The sequence below is a fragment of the Protopterus annectens genome, chromosome 1.part0 (genome assembly GCF_019279795.1).
Source record: "Protopterus annectens isolate FY-2018-M chromosome 1.part0, PAN1.0, whole genome shotgun sequence".
In the NCBI taxonomy this organism is placed as follows: domain Eukaryota; kingdom Metazoa; phylum Chordata; order Ceratodontiformes; family Protopteridae; genus Protopterus; species Protopterus annectens.
The window spans coordinates 1,795,676,728-1,795,697,982 of NC_056725.1; the positions used below are offsets into that span (position 1 = coordinate 1,795,676,728).

Here is a 21,255-nt window from a genome sequence, read left to right on the forward strand (position 1 = left end):
TGACACAGAAATTAGGAGTAGGTCTAGCAAATGGGACTGTCTCTGCTGAATGTTCAACTTTGGGGACATCAGAAACATTGTCAAGAATGGAAGTAGAAGTTAAGACACATTCTGTAACAGGAACATTGCCTGGATTGCTCTGAGATCTAGAGTCTGTATCACAGGAACAATGCTGCGATATTGATTCTGGTACAGGAAGGAGATGTCTGCAATTTCTCCTGTATTCCACACCCTCAGATTCCACAAAGTAGGATCCTGGCTCGGCACATATACCTGTTACTTGACCAATCCGTTTGTATCCTGTCTCTCCTTCTTTCAGTGGATGAAGAAATCTGCTTGATTTATTATAGCTGGACTTCTGGAAAGAACGCTTTTTGAATAATTGGGCTTTGACTGTTCTATTGTTCTTTGGAACAAGAAGACCAGCTATGATAAATCAAGCAGATTTCTTCATCCACTGAAAGAAGGAGAGACAGTGAGGATACAAACGGTGAAAGATTTAGACTGTTTTATTGTTCTTTAATAAGGCCGCGGTGGTGCAGCAGTTAGCATTGTCGCCTCACAGCAAGAGGTTCTTCAGTTTGATTCACGGCTGGAGTTCCTTCTGTGCTGAGTCTGCATGTCCTCCCTGCAGCTGAGTGAGCCTTAAAGACATGCAGGTAGATGCATGTGGTTGTGCCTTCCAAGAAGGTTGGGCTGGCCACCTGGCACTGTAAAAATCCACTGCCAATTAATCTGCAGACTGGTGATCCACTGTGGCAACCCCTAACCGGGAAAAGCTGAAATACATTGCTTTACTGTTCTATTGTTCTTTGCTTTAGGCATCAACAAACTGGAACTAATAGACAAGGCTGTTCTGGTTTGCCTAGATAGAAGTCTCTGAGCAGGCAAGCCAAGTATATCGTCACTGGGTATGTTTCAGAGATTGAGTAAATTCAAAAAGACATCGGTATTATCACACTGACTTCTCACTGCACATTCAGCTAATCCATTTGACTGTGGGTATTCTGGACTACTAGTAACATGTACAAAGTCCCATTCTTTTGCAAATTTCTGAAACAACTGACTGGTAAATTGGGTATCATTGTCAGAAATAACTTTGTGTGAACTACTATAAACTGAGAAATGACATTTCAACTTGGTGGTAACAGCAGTGGACATTAGGTTAGGTAGTAAATCGATCTCAAGCCAGTTCGAATAAGAGTCTAACAACATTAAGTAATGCTGATTGTTCCACTCGAATATATCAGTGGCTACTGTTGACCAAAGTAGTTCAGGAACTTGACTTAGCTGAAGTGGTTCCTTTTGCAAATGCGGTTTAGTACTACTGCACACTGAGCAAAAAGAAAGTACTTTATCAATATCTTTTGCTCGAAAAAGGCCAAAATACTAGTCGTCTCACCCTTCTTTTGGTAGATTCGGAACCTGGGTGACCACGATACAAAACCTGGATATATTCACATTGTAAGGAAGTAGGAGCAACAATTTTAGGACCTTTGAAAATAATGCTATCTTCCATCAACATCTCATCTCTGTAAGGAAAATAAATTTGTACTTCAGGCGGTACACTTGATTGCTTTGACAGCCATCCAACATTAATGAAATGGTTCAGCTTTTGCAAAACTGGATCAGTCTTTGTATGATCCCTCAGCTCATCAAGTCTCGTGGCAGAAAAATTACACACTTCCATGACATCAAAGTCAAAATTCTCTGCATTAAGCTTTTCCATTGCACTTCTGGGTGATCTGGATAAGGTATCAGCCAGATAAAGAAGTTTGTTTTTTGTATAGACCATTTTGAAGATGCACTTTTGCAATCTGAGCATCATTCTTTGTAATCTCGCTGGAGCTGAATGCATAGGCTTCTTTAAAATAGTGACTAGAGGTTGGTGATCAGTTTCACAATGAATAGCTCAACCATAAGTATAATCATTAAACTTTGAACATGCAAATACTATTGCCAAATGTTCTTTCTCAATTTCAGAATATTGCATCTCAATTTGGGTAAGAGTTCTAGATGCATAGGCTACTGGTCTGCCCTCTTGAAGAATAACTGCACCAAGACCAAACTTTGAAGCATCACAGGAAAGAGTTTCTGATTTATTGACATCATAGTATCTTAATGTAGGTGAGGTAGCAATTTTCTGGTTAAGGTCTTCAAATGCTCTCTGCTGCTGTTCCAACAGAGACCATGTAACATTTTTGCACATCAGCTTTCTCAAAGGCACTGTCACCTCACTGAAGTCTGGTATAAACTTGCCTAAATAGTTGACCATACCAAGAAAATGTTGTAGAGCTTGAACATTATCTGGTGCTGACATCTCTAGAATGGCTGCTTGCTTGAACGGATCTAGTAAATAAATTACCTATATATGTAACTTCTGGTAGTCTGAATTTGCACTTGAAAGGATTGAGCTTCAAGTTCAGTTCACATGCTCTGTCTAGAACTTTCCTAAGGTTTCTGCTTCACCATTGCCTCCAACCAACAAATCATCTACTATTATGGCACAAGGATAACCTGAAAAAATTTGCTCCATTGCACGCTAATGACTTCACTTGCAGAATTTATTCGAAATGGTACCCTGAAGAATCTATATCTTCCAAATGGAATACTGAAAGTAGTCAGTAGTGAAGATTTGTGATCAAGCATCACTTGCCAAAATGAACTTTTTGCATCCAAGACAGAAAAAAACAGTGGCATTTGGTATCAGGGCTGTGACTTCCCTCAACTGTACGCATAGGATGATGCGGTCTCTTTAATGCTTTGCTCAAATCCCTTGGGTCAATGCATATTCTGATTTTATCTGAGCCTTTTTTGTGGGTTGCTACCACGAACAACACCCATTCAGTAGGTAATGTAACTGGACAAATTACATCTTGCTGCACCATTTTATCCAACTGAGCTTTGACTTTATTCTGCATAGTTATTGGAACTTTTCTTGCCGGTCTGACCACTGGACTAACCTCTGGGTCTAATTTCATAGAATACACAACTGGAAGTTTGCCTATTTTTTAATCAAAAACATCAGCATAATCTGAGAAAACAGCATCAATGAAACTGGAACTGAGACATGCTTATATGATGACCTTCTTCGGTAAAGGAAAGCTGATTCATTCATTCATTCTCAGACTGTCTCTGAGACCCAATGATGACTGCACAGGTCTTCAGACTACATAGAACAACAAGCTGTAGCAGTTCCTAGCCAAATAACATAAAATCACTACTGAGCTTTCAGCTTGAATTTCTTCACCTCCATAAGCAACAAGTCTCGTACAACTGACCCCGTTAAGCTGCTCACCAGCTCTCACCTTAGCAAATGTGTCTGCCGACATAACATTACACTTTCAACCAGTGCCTACCTTGAGCTCGGTGGATTTACCATTGATCTGGACAGTACAAAACACTTCATTCCTTGCCAACAAATTTAATGCATCAGCCTTTTCACCAATTACTGATATACCATCTACATAGAAAGTAAAGTTGCAACTCTCTATCTGATCAATTTGCTTTTTTAAGTGACCCTTCCTTATAACTGTGTGTGAGGTTTACTTGATTTGCAAAACTTTTGAAAATGGTTCCATTATTTACACTTGGGGCATTGCTGACTAAATGCTAAGCACGTTTCTCTTTTAGATTCATGATTGGCACCACAATTGCAACACTTAACAATAAAGCTTGATTTAGGTTTTGCTGACTCACCCTTGTAGTGTACTGAGCATGTCCTTCTCACTGAACTAAGATTCAAAGAAACTTTATTGTCATTTGGGAAACACAAGTGCTACCTAAACGAAATTTTGAGTGTCAGCTCTTTTACAGGAGAAAACAAACGCATAAAGACAGACATGATAGGTATTAAAGAATAAACAATAACTATATTACAAAACTAAAAAGTAGCTGTCACACATGCTTGTACACTACTTATTACACTGGACAACACTGACTACTAGATAATCAGTCTTAACTAATTACAACTGATAACTAGTCTTCAAACTTACTGGAAAACTATGGTTTTACCTGCCACACTCGCAGGGGTTACAGCTGCCATGTGCTTAGGCCTGCTTCTGCTAGCCACGTGTTACATACTGTCTATATTTGCTCTGGAGCATGCTGAAAACATGCTATAATCACTTGCAAGCATACTTGTGTGCCTTTCTGTAATGTCATGGATTTGACAAATCTCAGTAGCTTTGCTCACCATTAAATCACTGCCACGAAGCAAATTCTTTCTCACTGCAGCACTATTAATACTGCACACAAGCCTTTCCTTTATCAACTCATCTTTTAAATCACGAAACCTACACATTAAACTCTTTTCTCAGGTCAATAATATAAGCTGCAAATGTTTCTCCTGGCTTTTGATCTCTTGTGTAAAACAAATGCCTCTCTAATGTAACATTTGTCTGGGGGTTGTACATTTCCTTGAATTTGCATGTCAGACACTCGGGGTCTTCCCTTGATTCAGCCTGTATGACAATATGATGTTTTTTTTTCCATTCTCCTTCATATACTGCTGGTGCATACACAAATGAACACTCTCTTTCAATGGCCTCTGACCCAGCTAGGTTTAGCAAAATGAATACCCTGGTGCATGCATATTTGTCAGAGTAAGCTGGTTGTTTGAAAATATTGTACTCTTGTTCAAATATTCTCCAATTCTCTGCAATATTCTGATCAAATACAAGTGGGCCTGGTCTGCGAATTCCCTCTGCCATATTAACACATACCAGTGAAGGCTTTTACAAGTATGCACGAACAAACACACATATACATATGCCAGAAATTTATGCCAGTATTTGTAACTATGCTCAATAGCACAACAAGCCTCTGAATAACTGAACTTTGCAAAATATGCCTCCTGGACACAAGAATGCTCTTGAAATCACTGTACGGTAAGAGATTACCTCATATCAGTGTAAGAAACATTTCAAAATAACTGCACTGTGCAAATAAACTGGGCAGAAGAAACTCAGAGTAAAAAACATTTCAAATAAACAGTACACAGTACACTGAAATTTTCCCAAAACGGCTGTACTTTGCTAAATAATTCTTTATAGTGCAAGAAACGCTCTGTAATGGCGGCACTATGCAAATAGACACACCCAGCACAAGAAACTTTTTGAAATGGCTGTATTTTGACTGCACTTTATGAAACAGTTGCACTTTGCTCACAATAAACTCTTCAGAATAAATGCACAATAATAAACATACACTGTAAGCACTTTTACATACTTTGAGATAATTCAAATAACTCTAGTTATGCCCTGAATAACTTCAATCAATGCAAAACAGTAGTTTATGCCAAAACACAGTATCGAGCCAAAAACATGCAGTCACCTTGCTTTATTTATGCCTAATGTACCCTATTGTCCTTTATATTTGTTTTGCTCGTTTAATCTTTTTTCATGCCCATTATACTTTTGTTGTGCTCATTTTACTCTAAAAATGCTCGTTCTGTAATTCCGCAGTAATTTCAAACCCCTTATGTGCTTTTCTGATAATCGTTTTATCAAATATCTTTATTTCAAACATTTTGTTAAATTAATAAACTTTTTGTGCCTCTTGTTTACTTAAGAATGCATTCTGTCCCCTTGTATTGCTCTGTTTTATCTTTTTGATAAAATAAAACTTTTGTGAAAGTTTTCATTACCTGTAGGTAATTTCTGGCCCTTTGTTGTACTCAGTTCACTTAGATTACCTGAACTGTTAACTCTGCACCTCACAGCTCTGAAAATCAGTCTCTGGAATCCTGGTTCTGACACCATGTCCTTTGTCTCATCAGGATAAAACAGACAAACATCTGTGGGTTCTGTTTAATCAGCTTTATTGTGTACAAACACATCAGGATTGAGGCTAAGTTAGATAAACTTGTAAACAACTAGCTATCACACTCATATGTGCTCACACTCTGGCTGAACTCTCAAAATGGCACTGAAGCTAGCAAGTGCTTGCTATTTATATGCACGTGCTGTCCTTGGAAACGCTTCTTAAAGGTACAACACCAACATACACCCAGTGTTCTACACTATGGATTATCGTGCATCCCCTCATTTCACATTAAACTGTAAATCTCAAACATTTCCATAGATAAATAGCATCCCTAGAATGCTGGATAAAACAGAATCTTCTTCTTTCGGTTGTTCCCATCTGGGGTTGCCACAGTGGATCATCTCTTTCCATTTCTTCCTGTCTTCTGCATCTAGCTCTGTCACACCAATTACCTGCATATGTCCTCTCTCACCACATCCATAAACCTTATCTTAGGCCTTCCTACTTTCCTCTTACCTGGCAACTCCATCCTTCGCATCCTTTTCCCAATATACCCAGCATCCTCAGCACATGTCCAAACCAACACAATCTCGCCTCTCTGGCTTTGTCTCCAATCCTTCCAACCTGAGCTGACCCTCTAATATACTGATTCCTAATCCTGTCCATCCTAGTCACACCCACTGCAAATCTTAACTTCTTTAACTCTGCCATCTCCAGCTCTGACCCCTGCCTTTTTGTCAATGCCACTGTCTCCAACCCATATAACATAGCTGGTCTCACTACCCTCTTGCAGACCTTTCCTTTCACTCTTACTGGTACTTGTCTGTCACAAATCACTCCTGACACTCTTCTCCACCCACTCCACTCTGCCGGTACTTGCTTCTTCACCCCTCTTCCACACTCACCATTACTCTGAACTGTTGATCCCAAGTATTTAAACTCATCCACCTTCACCAACTCTACTTCCTGCATCCTCACCATTCCTCCATCCTCCTTCTCCTGACAGAATATTTTTTGCTTCTAAATTGCACTCTACATTACGGCTAGATTGCATGAATAAACAAAATATAACATTAGCAACATAACTCCTTTGCATAATTGTCCTTCAATAGTTCCTTTTATGAATGCAACTACTACACAAAAAATTAAATTTTTAGGACTCAAGTATTTTTAAATATCTCTCGGAAGTCAAAAAGGACCAGGTCTTGGGTGCATACAGAAAAGGCACGGTATCAATTTTAGAAGGCAAGTATGAACATGATCCTTACAGATTTCTTTATGATGGTGTTTATGCAACAGTATTCTGAACTCCTGCATTTACTCTTGAGAAATATAAGCCTAATACTTTACAGGATAAATGGATAGACAAGCAAACCTTTTTTGTCTTTTTTTTTCCTGCCCAAGAGCCAGGGTCCTTTTCAAAGCACTTTCTGTTAATCGAATTTTTGAAGTACAATTTAGCACAATTATACCTATCAAACATCAAAGTAATACACCAGTCTCAATGTAAGAAAGTACTGAGCCACAGTACACATAAATCCAGATACTTTAAATAAGCTCTAAAATGCTCCAATGGAAATATAAACAAACATAAGGAATATGTTGCAATCTTGGCAAGGCTGCTTATATGTAATGGAGTTGTTCATACGCAAATGCTATCAGTCTGCAGACTATTACAAGCCTAGACAATAACCAGAGGTCATAATCAAACTATGTACCTTGTATCTGTGAGGCTAAGACCTTAATTATTATAACAGCTCTATCCCCTAAATGACAAGCAAAAGTCTTGATGAGATTTGAACTCATGACTCCTGGTTTACTAGACCAGTGTTCTAAGCAATGAGCTATAAGGCCACTAACATAGTTAGTGTAAAACAGCAATAAGAACATACAGTAAACTCTCAGTTAACCAGAACTCAAGCAACCAGAAAAAAAATTGAAGAAGTACAGTACAATTTTCATGCGTTGCACTTTGTCCCCCCCCCCCCCCGCCGCAGAAACATACCTTACGTTTTTAGAGTTTTAAAGTTTTAAAAAGGAAGATAGGAATAAATTCCCTCTCTCCCCAACCTAAGAACAAGTCAAATCAAACAAATAGTATAGGGTACAGTATTGGTCAGGCCTATTTTTAATAGTAACTCTCAAGCAACCACAAATTACAGTTATCCATCATCTACCAATCCCCATGAGTGCCGGTTAACTGACAGTTTACTGTACTTAATTTGGCAAAATGCTGCATATTCTTGGAAGCACAATAATACACATTGATAAAAGGACACTTAAGAAAGGTGCTAGGCTATGGCTCTGGTATCTCCTCAAAAGGTGAAAATCCTTGCCAAAAAAAAACATAACACATTTTATTTGGACTGCAGCAGGGCATGCATGGCTAATTCTAATCTACATATAATTTTTGCATGTACTTCTTCATTCTACTGTACTTGTTGACTGGGAAAGTAGGCTGGTGCATGGATACTTTTCAACTATGATCTGGGTAAATATATTCAGTGAATTTAGTGTATCCAAACAATTAGCATGTTCATGAGGTGGTGGGAGAAAACTGCAGTACCCAGAGAAAACCCATACAGACATAATTCCAGACAAACTGTGTGAAAAAGGTTAAAACTGAATCCCTGAACATGGAGCCACCTGTCAGTGACCTTACCAATGCTGTTAACGTTTTCTTACTTTTACTGTAGAATCACCAGTTGTCAAGTGTGCAGTAAGAATAACCAAGTTCCATAGCAAAGGAAAACAAAAATAACTGTTCAGGCTGTTACTATCTGGCTAATCATTAATGGTTGGAGCTCATTTCAAACTTAGTCTCTAGACACACCAGATGTGGTGGTGGTGCTGCTATAGTGGCCCAAGACATCTGTCTGCTGGTGCATTAAGCAGTTGTATTTCTTCAGCTCTGTGAGACCTAAGATAGGACTGCAAAGACTATATACTGCATAGCATCATTAGGTAAAATTACAAGAGTTCTTACGTGGCCAGCACTACAAGAAGCAAATCTCTTAACAAATATTCAAGTTGTGAATGAAATAATTCAGCCATCCAACACTCAACTAAATGTCTCTGGAATACCACTATGTACGTGGCATATAAATATGCCTGTGAAAACTTTGCCCAGCACTGCTCAATGTACTACTTCCTCTATAACTAAGACTGACAAGTTCAAAACACTCGACATTCACTAGGTCCCTAATGATGTACCCATTTCCAATCTATAGCAACGCTAACTCATAAAAATGATAAAAGTTTAGCTGCATCAGCTGATTTAATTTCAAACACCCACTGCTCTGAAAGCAGTATTTAGAAATTTCATGCTGGAAGGTAGAAGCCAGAAGTCTGTATATGACGAAAGTGTATTATTAAAGGTTTTTCATGCTAAAACAGTTCATTATTTGCTTATTGAATCATTGTTCTGTTTCTCCACTGTGTAATGTTTTTAAGTGGTTTTCTGTGTGTAATTCTGTTTACCAAAGTTAGTACTGTGCTATTTAATGCACTTTTATTTCAAAATGTTGGATGCAATTAGATTAACAGAACATCTAGTGTATGGTTTGACAGCTGAGAAAATAAATACAACATAGTTGGCATCAAAGTAACTTCCACGGTGTTGCATCTGCCTGGCAGTAAAGACTTTAATCTGTCAGCCAGTAATGGAATGGAATATACACAGTCCTTACAGTAATGACTCAGTAACTAGTTCTGTTGCTCATCTACTGACAATAAATGCAACAGCACAACACTGGATATTTGCACATTCATGTGGACCTTTGTAGTGAGAGAAAAGAATAAATGCCAGTCAATGAATCATACACCTATGCCATACTGAAGTGGAGTAATATCTAATAATCAAAAACATGCGAGTGGAACAGCACAAATCAGAGAGTCTAGACATGGTTCTTCCTGGTTTTGATATCGTAAAGGCCAGGGGTCGTGTCAGTTCAGGACAATACATAATTTCAGGACCCTGCATGTACAACAGAGATTACCAGGGGATCTAGTGTCGCTGCAGAAAACAGGAGACATTGCGACAAGTTCATGGCAGGGGGAGGTGAAGATATTAGTCAACTTGGAAAATGGTAAGGTTTTTGATTATGGGGGTTTTAGAATATTTAGTTATACCTATTTGAAAATTACTCCTACTTTTGGGGAAATATTATGCAAAGGATTAACATTTCTACCCACTAATCCTTTAAAAATTTAGTTGATGCCATAATTGAACTCAAACTATGCACTAGAAAACTGAATCTTGAATTGTTTTTTTAATAAAAGACCAACAAAAGGGATGCACAGCAATGACCTTACCTGTAAGAGTACATTTAATCCCAGTTTACTGCCTTCAATATAATTATATGAAAAATACTGCCAACAGGATAGTAAACAATTATTTACAGACAATATAAAGACTGATATATTTTACAATTTGACACTTGTTGAAAAAAAATTTATTAAATGACTTGTGGAATAACTATTCAATTTGCATTATGAAGCCTAACAAAGGGGCTGGGACAGTGATAATGGAGAGTTATTTGTCTTTTGGCTTTTCTCAGTTAGGGGTCGCCACAGCGGAACTCCGGTCCGCTAATGATTGGCAGTGGATTTTTATGGTGCCGAGTTGCCAGCCCGACGAACATCCTTCAAAGAAGGCACACCCATTCATGCACTTACCTGCATGTCTTGTACTCACATAAAATGCTGCAGTATTTACATAATGCTATATATTTTCTGACTGCTTCTTTGAACGGGGTTTATATTTCCTTTTGCACAACTGATGTATTATTAAATACCGTTGATTTAGAAAATAATTTTTTCCATGAAAACATGGAATATTTGATGGTCAGTACACCACTAGTTCTTTCCATATTTGGTATCCTGAAAGTACACAAAAATGTCATGGACCCCTTGAGGCCAACTATGGCAGCAGGTGGCTCTAAGATAGAACCTTTGGCACAGTATGTAGATTTTATGCTATAAGGATGTTTTAAAGATAAAACACATGTTTTGAGTGATCCGTGGCATTTTCCAAAGGAAATTGATGAAAGTGAATTTCACAAAGAAGTTGTTTTAGTTGGGATAGATGTTAAGGATATATTCTTTGGGCTAGAATAATTACATAGGGCCTTGGTTCAGGCAAGTAATTTGACAAAATGAAATCAAGGTGGTACATCTATTTATGGAATTGATTTTATGTAATAATGAGTATTTTGAATGGGAATGGTATAAATAGATAAAATATGTAGCAATGTGGGTGGCAGCAGCACCAATTTTTGTGAATATAGTTTTGTGGGTAGTGGGAAATTGTTTTCCCCTCACCGTATAATCAATATACTTTTTAAATATTTTAGAGTTTTGGATGATACATTTGTAATGTGGAAAGGGGGGGGGTCTTGATAAGCTGACTGCATTTGTAATGTGGAAAGGGGGGTCTTGATAAGCTGACTGAATTCTTGGCATACTTAAATAATCAAACATCTATTTTAAGCTTTACATCAGAATACAGTGAAAGACAGTTTGAATTATTTAGATGTAACTATTAAGAAGAACATGTGACATGAAAGATATGAATGTAACATTTTTAGGAAGCCAATCTTCTCTACTATTTTTCACTATAATGGCAACCAACCTATGCGGCAGAAGAAACATTTAACAGAAGAACAAAGGTTAGATTATCCAGGCTAGTATCTGAAGATGCAACAACATTCAGTATTGGGTACTTTTCCGTTATCGGGGCAACACTTTCGGTCGCTGAGTTCTGAATATAGTCTATTTTCATGTCTTTAAGGTGTTTATCTTAACGTGTGTATAAAAAGTAGAAGTCATTTTTTTCTTTTTGAAATAGCTTCCATACTACACATTCTTGCAGTAACCCCATGAAGACACAAATATACACTGCATTCGGAGCTCAGCAACCGCATGAGAAAAATGTTGATATAAAGCTTATGTCATCTACCAAGCAGCACTTTGCAGCAATCTTTGAAAGTGTCCATGGCTCAACTGTGCAGTAATAATATAATTTCTTTTTGGGTAAGTGTCCCTTACTTTCCTTCATCTCTGTATGATTCTTACTGCTATTTACAAGACAGGCCGGTGAGATGAATGTGTGGGGCAGGACTGACAGAGGCTTCGCACGGAGGCTGTCTGTAACAGCCAATCGGCTGATGGGTTGTGAACTGCATGCAGGACGTGTACAGAAATACACTTAACAGGGAAATAGTTCATTCTCATCTGTGATCTGGTATATATAAGGATGTTATGACAATGTTTAAAAAAAAATGAAACAAAATAAAACCCTACGGTTTTCCAGAATTGCTGCATTTCTTTATGTTATTCTCCATTTCTCTGTACAGCAGTTCTCACAACATCAATTTCAGCTCGATCGTTCAGTTAAATCTAGGAGCTTGACACACCCGTTACCCAGAGCGGTGTACAACTAAGAAAGACAGCTTCATGTTTTTGTTACCAAATATTATTAATACAAATAATTTGTACACATTTCTGGTTAACATACATGTTAGGGTTCATGATTTCAGCTGAACGATCGCGTTGAAAGTGTTGCCCCGATAACGGAAAAGTACCGAGTATTGAAATGGAGAGACTAAAGTAGATGTTTATTGGGGAAAAACTATCCAAAATTTTTGAATGAAATTATTGGTGAGGAGGTGACTATAAAAAGGACTACAAATTTTCAACCTATTTTAAAATCTCCTGGGAGTGTAGAGTTTAGTGAAAAGAGAATGGAGACTTCCACAAAGCTATGGTATTACCATTTATAAGGGGTGTAGAAGAAGTGAGATCCATTTTAAACAAAAATTGGACAGGCCTGATTCAAACTTTTGAATGAGAAGAAAAGTTGAGTAAGAATCCCACTATTGTTTACAAAAAGAGTAAAAATATTAAGTCATATTTTGAGAATAATAAAACTAGTAGAACTGAATCAAGTAACAAAAAGGGATGGTAAAATGTGGGGCATGATCTTACTGCCAAAAACTATAACAATTGTATTAGTATAGTTATTGGTGAGTTCCCAAACAGTATAGTGAATACTGGGAAATTTAATTGTACTATGGCTAGGGTAGGGCCACTTGCATAATCCACCCCACTTTTTATGTGGGTAAAAATGCTGCGCCCCTCCCCCCCTTAAACATAGAATTTGTCAGCATTTACATGGGATTAATTAAAAGGACAACAAAAATGCACTGTGTTGCCCATGCAGAAGTGTAAAACTTCAAAAAGTTTATTTTTATGTTCTTGAGAAGGTTACTAAAAATGTTAGAGGGGAAATTCAGAAAATTATCCGGAGTTACGAGAACTATACTGGCAAATTTTATTAAATGCTATACAACCTCCAGGAATTAATCATCTATCCACAGTATTCTGGCTTTAAGGGCAAGTAGGATTTAAATGAAATTATTACGCACTTCATGTGGTGGTGGTGCTGCGGTAGCGTTGTCGCCTCACAGTTAGACGTTGCACGTTCGATTCTCAGAGCGTCTTCTGTGTGTCGACATGCGAGAATGGGCGTTCCTTCGTTGAAGGTTGTGCGTTAGGCCCGGCAAGCCAGCATGTAAAAATCTACTGCCAATCATTAGCGGACTGGAGTTCCGCTGTGGCGACCCCTAACCGGGAAAAGCCAAAAGACAGTTTTATTACGCACTTCAAGTAAATACACGAAATCCTTTTGTATACATGTTTTTTAAAAATATTATGTATGGGCAATTTTTACATTTCATATTTACATCTTTTGCAATTTTTTAATATGAGTGTCATGTAATTTTATGCTTTTAGTCCAAATTAACTGTATTTAATTACTATGGTTATAAATCTTGTTATTAACAGAAAGTCAAGTTTTGTTTGTTCTGAGGAAGTTCCAGTTTACTGAGGAATGAAGGCATGAAACCATTTTTGTTTTAATAAAACATGGAGTACTGAGCAACATGTTCATTTTGTTACATAAATTTTGTATTAGCTTTGTATGGTCTACATAAATATAAAGTGCCACATGTCAACTTAGAATGCAAGCAAACAAACAAAAAAGCAAATATTTGCAGGCAGCATTTCTTGTTTATGTACTCTAATTAGGACAATGCATGGATTTTTTTCCCTACTTTTTTGTAGAATTATTATATTTTTAAGGAAACAATCTACGATAATAAAAACAAATCAATCTTATTCTGGCATACCTGTTTTAATGATGTTACCCAACTCATAGAGAAGCAGTTTGTTGTCTCCTCCTGTGTCCAACCGCTGCTCCATGTAGCTGTTTAATTCATACACCACTCCTTGAATATTTGGATCTTGGTACTGCTAGGCAGAAGAAAAAGAGACCAAACCATGAGAAACAGCTGAGGGTAAGAAAGGCTCCAAATACAAAGCCAACACAAAAAAAGCTTTTTATCTATCTGCTGAAGACATGTAAAGTACTAAAATAACTTTTTAAGTCAAGCCCAGGCTTAAATTATTGGAAAATACAACACTACAGTCCTGTGCTATTGCACATGGCAGCTTCATTTCTAAATTACTGTTCTGCTATTATTTGCAATGCAATAATCATGTAAGCATTTCACTCATACAATTTTACAGTCTTTCTCTTTCTTCATTTAGTCACTTTAGTCATGCAACACAATTATCTGTCTAGAGTTTCACTGTCAGAAGAAAAATGTGGGGTGGGGAACAACAGGTCAACTTTCTGCATTTCCTAGAAAATGTGGGGTGGAGTAGAAGACAGCAGGTTGCTCCTGAATACAACGGGAGGCTCTCTTTGCCACACAGCAAGTAAATGGGATACATCTGATTCTCAGTCAGCATGGACTGGGAAATGTCATGCTGTTTCTTGACAACAGTCTCACATTCACACAAATGCAAACACAAACAAGCATACATAATACACATATATGATTTAAACAAAAATGTCAGTCAAGTATGTGCATAATATGCACTGCAGTCACTGACCATTGAACAAGGAATTCCTCACTATTTGCACCCATCACTGCATTATTACATTCAGGGCCTCAGTCTTTGATCCTTTATCCAGCTTCTACAGTGACACCACCACCAAGTGCACTGACTTAACATCTGACAAGACTGCTGTTCAGAGCCCATATCTGCAGTCTCCCAAGGAGGAACAAAGTATAATATGGCAAATAAAGACAGATCAGTTACACTTTAAAGTATTTCAATAAGCAGGCATTGTCTATGTTCAGAACGCCAAATGATCCATGTGCCAGTGCCTGCTCATGTACCCCAAGGACCAGCAGCTACCATGCACTCTGCCTGTATTCCTTCATCCAGACAAAAATGTTAACAAACTTGGAGAAAAGTGTTCTGATAAATATTAATTCTTCCTCATGGTGACATCAAAAAAGATGTAACATCTGGGAGATTGTTACTCAGAAGCTTTAGTCTTGTTAAGCACTTTTATTCCAAAGTTATGTGATATGCAGAGAGACATTATGGGAAGCAAATCAAGACATGAATCATGTCTCTTATTCTCTGGTTATCACCTTGAACCTTTCATTTTTCTACTTGCCAGTGGTTAGTATGCAGAAGGGCAGATTCCACACTACCATGAGTCACTGTTGCACTGGTGTAGATCTCTACATAAACATTTGGGGTACACAAATACAACAAAAAAACTGCCAAATTACCAATGGTAACAAGAAGTGTTACAAATACTAATATTCCATACATACACTTATGGCAAAATAAGAAACCAGCACTATCAGGATTTATTTTTCATTATGGTTCTTGTTCTGACCAAAGTGGGTGAACGTCTCCGACCTTTGCTATTCAGGTCTTCTCTCACCCAGGCTACACTGAATGAAATAGGGCATGAATGTGAGACAAGACCATGGACATCTATACAATACATATATTAGTGGATGCTTTTAGCTGGAAGACACTATGCTTTCTCTCTCTGAGTGGGGAAAATATCTTAAATTATTCTGTAAAAAAATTCTAGTATTATGGATTGCTGATAAGGCTATGGAACATAAACAATAATACAGAAAAGATCGATTTCAGTGAAAACATAACACATTTGATTTGCGTGAATCTGAAGATTACACCAAAATGCTCAAGAGCTTAGAATCCTTATCTGAAACCTAATGACGGCAAATGAGATGTGGGGTACATTAGGTTGGTGGTGCATTATGGGTAAAGAGAGAAACTTGAGAGTTCTAGGATCTGATGAACTAGAAGAAGAGGTTGAGTAAAATCTGAGTCTTGGATCCAAACCCATCAGTTGAGGAATGAATGAAAATGACAACATCAGATATTAGTTTACAGTGTTCTGTGCACAGAGGATCATGTTGCTGCTCCAAGAATACTTCTAGAATCCAAACCTTTCCAAAAAAGCCACAAAGGAAGTCAAGGTCCTGACAGAATAAGCCTTGACCAGATCCAGTGTTAGCATTTTAGGGTCCCCCAGCAAATGTCAAGTTCGAGGCCCTCCTAGACACTTACATCAAAATATTACCCTGTCACTGCCACCTCTCCAAAGCAGCCTTTTAGTTTATGCTGCAAACCTTTACATGTAGTGTGTACAGACTGACCTGTAGCTACAATGCTCTTTCAGTACAACAGGCCTATGTACGACACTATGTTCGCCCATTAGATGAAATGCTGTCTATATGCTCTAAAGTGCATTTTAATTTTTTTTTTCTTTTTACATAATCTTTTCATCCAATGATGGCTTTTACAGAAATTATGATTAAGGAAAGAAATTCAGTGCCACTGTTCAGCTTATGTTTTCCTTGCATCCTTTCAGCACACCCTTTCTGACCAAGACAGCACAGTAATAACCATTTAACAAATAACTTAGATAAACCTGTGCCCAAGAAGCCATAGGGTTATAGGGGTTCTGGGATGCATTTAAGAACATTTTCCCAACATTTTAATCTAATGGTGTCTTAAACAATAAACACGAGTAAGAAAAGAATTTCAGCACATTTTTCTTTCAGGGAATTCATAAGTTAGGCCCAAGGCTTAAAATTCAAAGATGACAAAATAGTAGCTCACAACAAACTAACAAGCCATTTGTTGTCTGGATACAGAGGTCCACTCTGGGAATATGGCCTGCCTACCTACCCCCCCCCCCCCCAAAAAAAAGACAGTCACTGTTTATAGATATCTCTGGTGTTAGACTGGGATGAAAGCAGAGTTTCATATTGCCACAGTCATGGGTTTTAAATGAGTGCTGACATACATATACATAACATGTCTCCTCACTTCTCAACCCTAACCATCAAAGGCAGCTACCTGTATACGTGCCTGACATAAAATTGAAAAAATAAAGATTACAGCAATGCATTCTATTTGTTGCTCTTAGACAGTACACTGCCTCTACACAAGTTATAGTAACCTTCTTTATACACCTCTGAGTTCTGTGAGAAAATTAAAAGAAAGAATGACCATACTGTCCTCGGCCCAAACAAAAGCTGTAATGACCTCATGTGCACAGCCCTATGGTTTGACTGCAATGAAAATTAAAGTAACCACAACTCCCCGCTCACATAACCTACAGTAGCTTTCTGTACACACACATCTGAGTAGGGTTGATTTTAGAATGGGTGCAGTTGAGAGCACAGGGCATTATTAGCTTTATCCTAACAAGGTCAGCCCTGTTCAGGTTAAAGAGAGTAATCAGAAAATGAATACATTTTTTCTCATTTTTCCCCAACCAGCAACAGCTTTTCTGGGGCCCTCACACAGTCAAGGATGATTAAGGGAGGCCCCCATATCAATTTTTACAGACTTGGGAGTGGAGACCACGACACTCCTTGAAGACTGAAGTGTCTGATTGTTCTGTTGATATATTTTACGCATTACTTTTGAAATGTAATTACTTGTTAGCTACATTTTTCACTGATACCCAGAAGAATAATGTATGCGTCCTAGCATTATTGAATGTATGCAAAGATAAAAAATCAGTGATATTTTTTACAAACACACATGAAAGCCATAGCAATACTAGTTTTGTACTTATTTCAGCAAATGTCAATACACTGTGCATCACTGGTACTGTCACACCTGATCAGTGAATGCTGTTTAGTAATAGTCAAACAGCAGCAAGAGTAAATTATTTTTATTTATCTCTGTGAGGAGTAATACATACATGTAACTGATTCTGATTTCATAAACCTTCCCTAATTTTGCTCATAATTTTTCCTCTGTCCTTCGTAAAATTTTGATTTGCTAATAAATCATTCAGGAATACAGACAACCAATACTTCTTATTGTCCAAAAAATGCATGTTGATGCAGAGTATTTTATTAACTTTTTAAATTACTTAGAGTAATATTTAAAACATGTTCTTGATTTTGAGCCTTTTGTCTGCTATTATTTTTGGTATTGGGCTGAATTCGTCTGCAAAGAAGTTGACAGTTGTAGTATCTGGTGTTCTACCAGTATTTATAAAACTCCCTGTGGAAAAAAAAAAATTGAAGATCGGAAGCTTCAGATGTTCTTAAAATACAAGGATTGCACTCAAATGAGTCACTCCAGCCTGTTTATCTTCTGGTGCTTACCTTGCGTATGTTCATTATCAGCTTTATCCTAACAGGGTCATACCACAGCTCTGTTTAGGTTAAAGAGCATAATCAGGAAATTAATACAATTTTACTAATTTTTCCTAACCATCAGCTGCTTTTATGGGGCCCCCACACAGTCAAGTATGATTAAGAGGCCCTCTTGCAGCCACAGGTATTGCAGGTACCTAAAGCTGGCAATGTTCTTGTTTTTAGTAGAGAGAATGAACACCAAGCAGGTTTAACTATGTCAGTGGTAAAATATTTAATGGAAGTGTGAAGCCTGTTACTTGATAAAAAGGACAATTGTGTACACTTACCATAAATGTAGATGTTCGAGTGTATTCACTGTTGCAGTCATCACACTTGGGTTTTCTGCTTGCAGGCAGCCCTCAGTCGGCTCAAATACCAGAGTCTTGGGATTTCTGTGTCGGTTGCTGTCGCCTCTTCCATGACGTCAGGGGTATAAAACATGCAGCTGATGCCATTACATCAGTTTTTCTTGCCCCAGATGTCAGGAGCCCCCAAAATAGGAAGCTATTACTTGGTGTGGAACACCTCCAGTAAAAAGTAAATACCCCTGCCATAAAAGTTGGCCATAAAGAGGATAGGTAGAAATGATATAGAAAACCAGGGGGATGGAGGGAGGGAAACTAGGACTGCAACAGTGAATACACTCAAACATTTACATTTACGGTAAGTGTACACAACTGTACTATGTTCTTCGTGTTTCACTGTTGCAGTCATCACACTTGGGTTGATTCCCAAAGCTGAGAAAGGGTGGAGGCAGTCAAGAGGTGTTAGTGCTGGCTAGCAGGCCTTGTAAGACTGCTGTAGCAAATCCAGCTCTAGATTTAGAAAAAATAGGGAAGTGGTAATGCTTGGTGAAGGTGTGTACAGAATTCCAGGTTGCAGCTTCCTGGATGTCCCTGGTATGGACTCCCCTGAGAAATGCTGTAGAGGTTGAAGTAGCTCTAGTGGAATGAGTTCTCATCCCCAGAGGGGTAGGCTTTCCATGGAGCTTGTAGCATAAATGGATGCAGTGTGCTATCCATTTGGAAATGGTTTCCTTGAAATGGCCTTGTCCTCTGCCCCTGTAGCAAAGCTGACTAGCAGCTGGTCATATTTTCTGAAAGGCTTAGTCCTGTCAAGGTAGAACCTGAGCTGTCTGTGCATGTCCAAGGAGTGCAGGATCCTTTCCCCTTTATTCTGAGGATTAGGGAAAAAGGTTGGCAAATGGATGGATTGGTTTACAGCCACACTGGATACCACCTTGGGCATAAAGGAAGGGTTAGTCCTGAGGGAAACCCTGTCAGCATGGAAAATAATGAAGGGCTCCACCACCATTAGTGCCTGTAACTCAGACACTCTTCTTGCTGAAGTAATAGCTAGAAGTAAGGCTGTTTTCCAAGAGAGGAATTTTAACTCTACTGAAGTAGCAGGTTCAAACGGGGGAAGTGTGAGCTTCTCCAATACAAAGTTAAGGTCCCAGGTCAGGGTGGGAGCTCTTCTAGGGGGCCTTAAATTGTTAGCTCCTCTCAGGAACTGTTTAATGAGAGGGTGAGAAAAGAAAGGAGGCTCAGTATTATAATCAGCTGAGATGGCAGAGGCATGAATCTTAATGGATGAGAAGGATAGGCCTCTGTGGAGCAGCTCTGCTAGGTAATCAAGGATTTGAGGTAAGTTGGGCACAGCTGTGTCCTTTCCTTGAGACTGACTACAAGAACAATATCTTTTCCACTTTTCAGCATAGGATTTCCTAGTACTAGGCCTTCTGGCCTCAAGCATTATGTCCAGCACCTATTTGCTGAGGGATGCTGGTGGTGCATTTAGGGAATAAGCCAGGCTGCAAGGTTTAGAGTTTGCAGCTGTGGATGCAAAATCTGTCCCTCCTGCTAAGACAGCAGGGAAGGTGTGCGATGTAGGTGTCAGGGTGGCACTGCTGTCAGACTGTGTAGGAGTGGGTACCAGTGCTAGCGTGGCCAGTCTGGTGCAATAAGGATTGCCCTTGGCCTGTCCTGTTTGATCTTGAGTAGTACGCTTGAGAGGAGGAGCAGAGGAAGAAAGGCATACATTGAGGAGGATCTGCTGTGAGGAATCCTGGTGCACAATTTGCTCAATTGGTGGTTTTGGGAGGAGGCAAAAAGGTCCTCCCCTGGTGTTCCCCACCTCTGGGTTAGAAGTTTGAATGAGTTGGGGTCCAGTTTCCACTTGTGAGGGTCCAGTAGATTTCTGCTTATGTCATCTGCCAGTGAATTTTGCTTGCCTGGCAAGAATGAGCTTTTAGGTGCACTTGGTTGCTCAAGGCTGTGTTCCACAGAGCCATGGCTAACCTGCAGAGTGGGTAAGAATGAGTTCTGCCCTGCTTGTTTATGTACCAGATAACTGTGGTGTTGTCTGTCTATCAGGAGCTGTCCTGAAAGGATAAGGTGTTTGAAGACTGTCAGAGCATTCTGTACAGCTAGCATCTCTTTTTCATTGATATGCAGGGGAATTTGTTCTGGGCTCCAGTTGCCTTGAATGCATTTGCCTGCCATGTGAGCCCCCCATGCATAGTCTGATGCGTCTGTTGTCAGGGTTTGGGCAGTGAGGGGTTGAGTGAAAGGAAGCCCCTTGTTGTGGTTGCATGCTTCTGCCCACCAAAGGAACTCTACCCTTAGACAAGGTATGATAGGAATCACTGTGTCCAGGTCCTGAGAATGTTGACACCAGAGACTTTTTAAGTACCACTGAAGTTTCCTCATATGCAGTCTTGCATATGGAATTAGCAGAATGCATGAGGCCATGAACCCTAGGGTTTGCAGTATTTTCTTTGCAGATAGCTGGGTTTTATTGGCCATTAGTTTGAAATAGTTTGTCAAATGGACCTGCTTTTCTGGAGTGAGGAATGCCATCTGGGAAGTTGTGTTCGAGCTTGCTCCCAGGCATACAATTTGTTGACTAGGCACCAGATGTG

The 21,255-nt window shown here is 38.8% G+C and overlaps 1 protein-coding gene across 2 annotated transcripts in view; it reads right to left on the minus strand.

Annotated features, from left to right (window-relative positions):
* PDE10A (phosphodiesterase 10A) overlaps positions 1-21,255 on the minus strand; it is a 4,065,478-nt gene that overhangs the window by 2,016,453 nt on the left and 2,027,770 nt on the right. The window contains exon 4 of one of the 2 annotated variants that reach the window (XM_044069581.1): positions 13,956-14,076. In XM_044069581.1, coding sequence (XP_043925516.1) covers positions 13,956-14,076 — 121 coding nt within the window. Of the gene's footprint in view, positions 1-13,955; positions 14,080-21,255 lie in introns of both variants that reach the window. The other variant, XM_044069571.1, reaches the window with a different exon arrangement.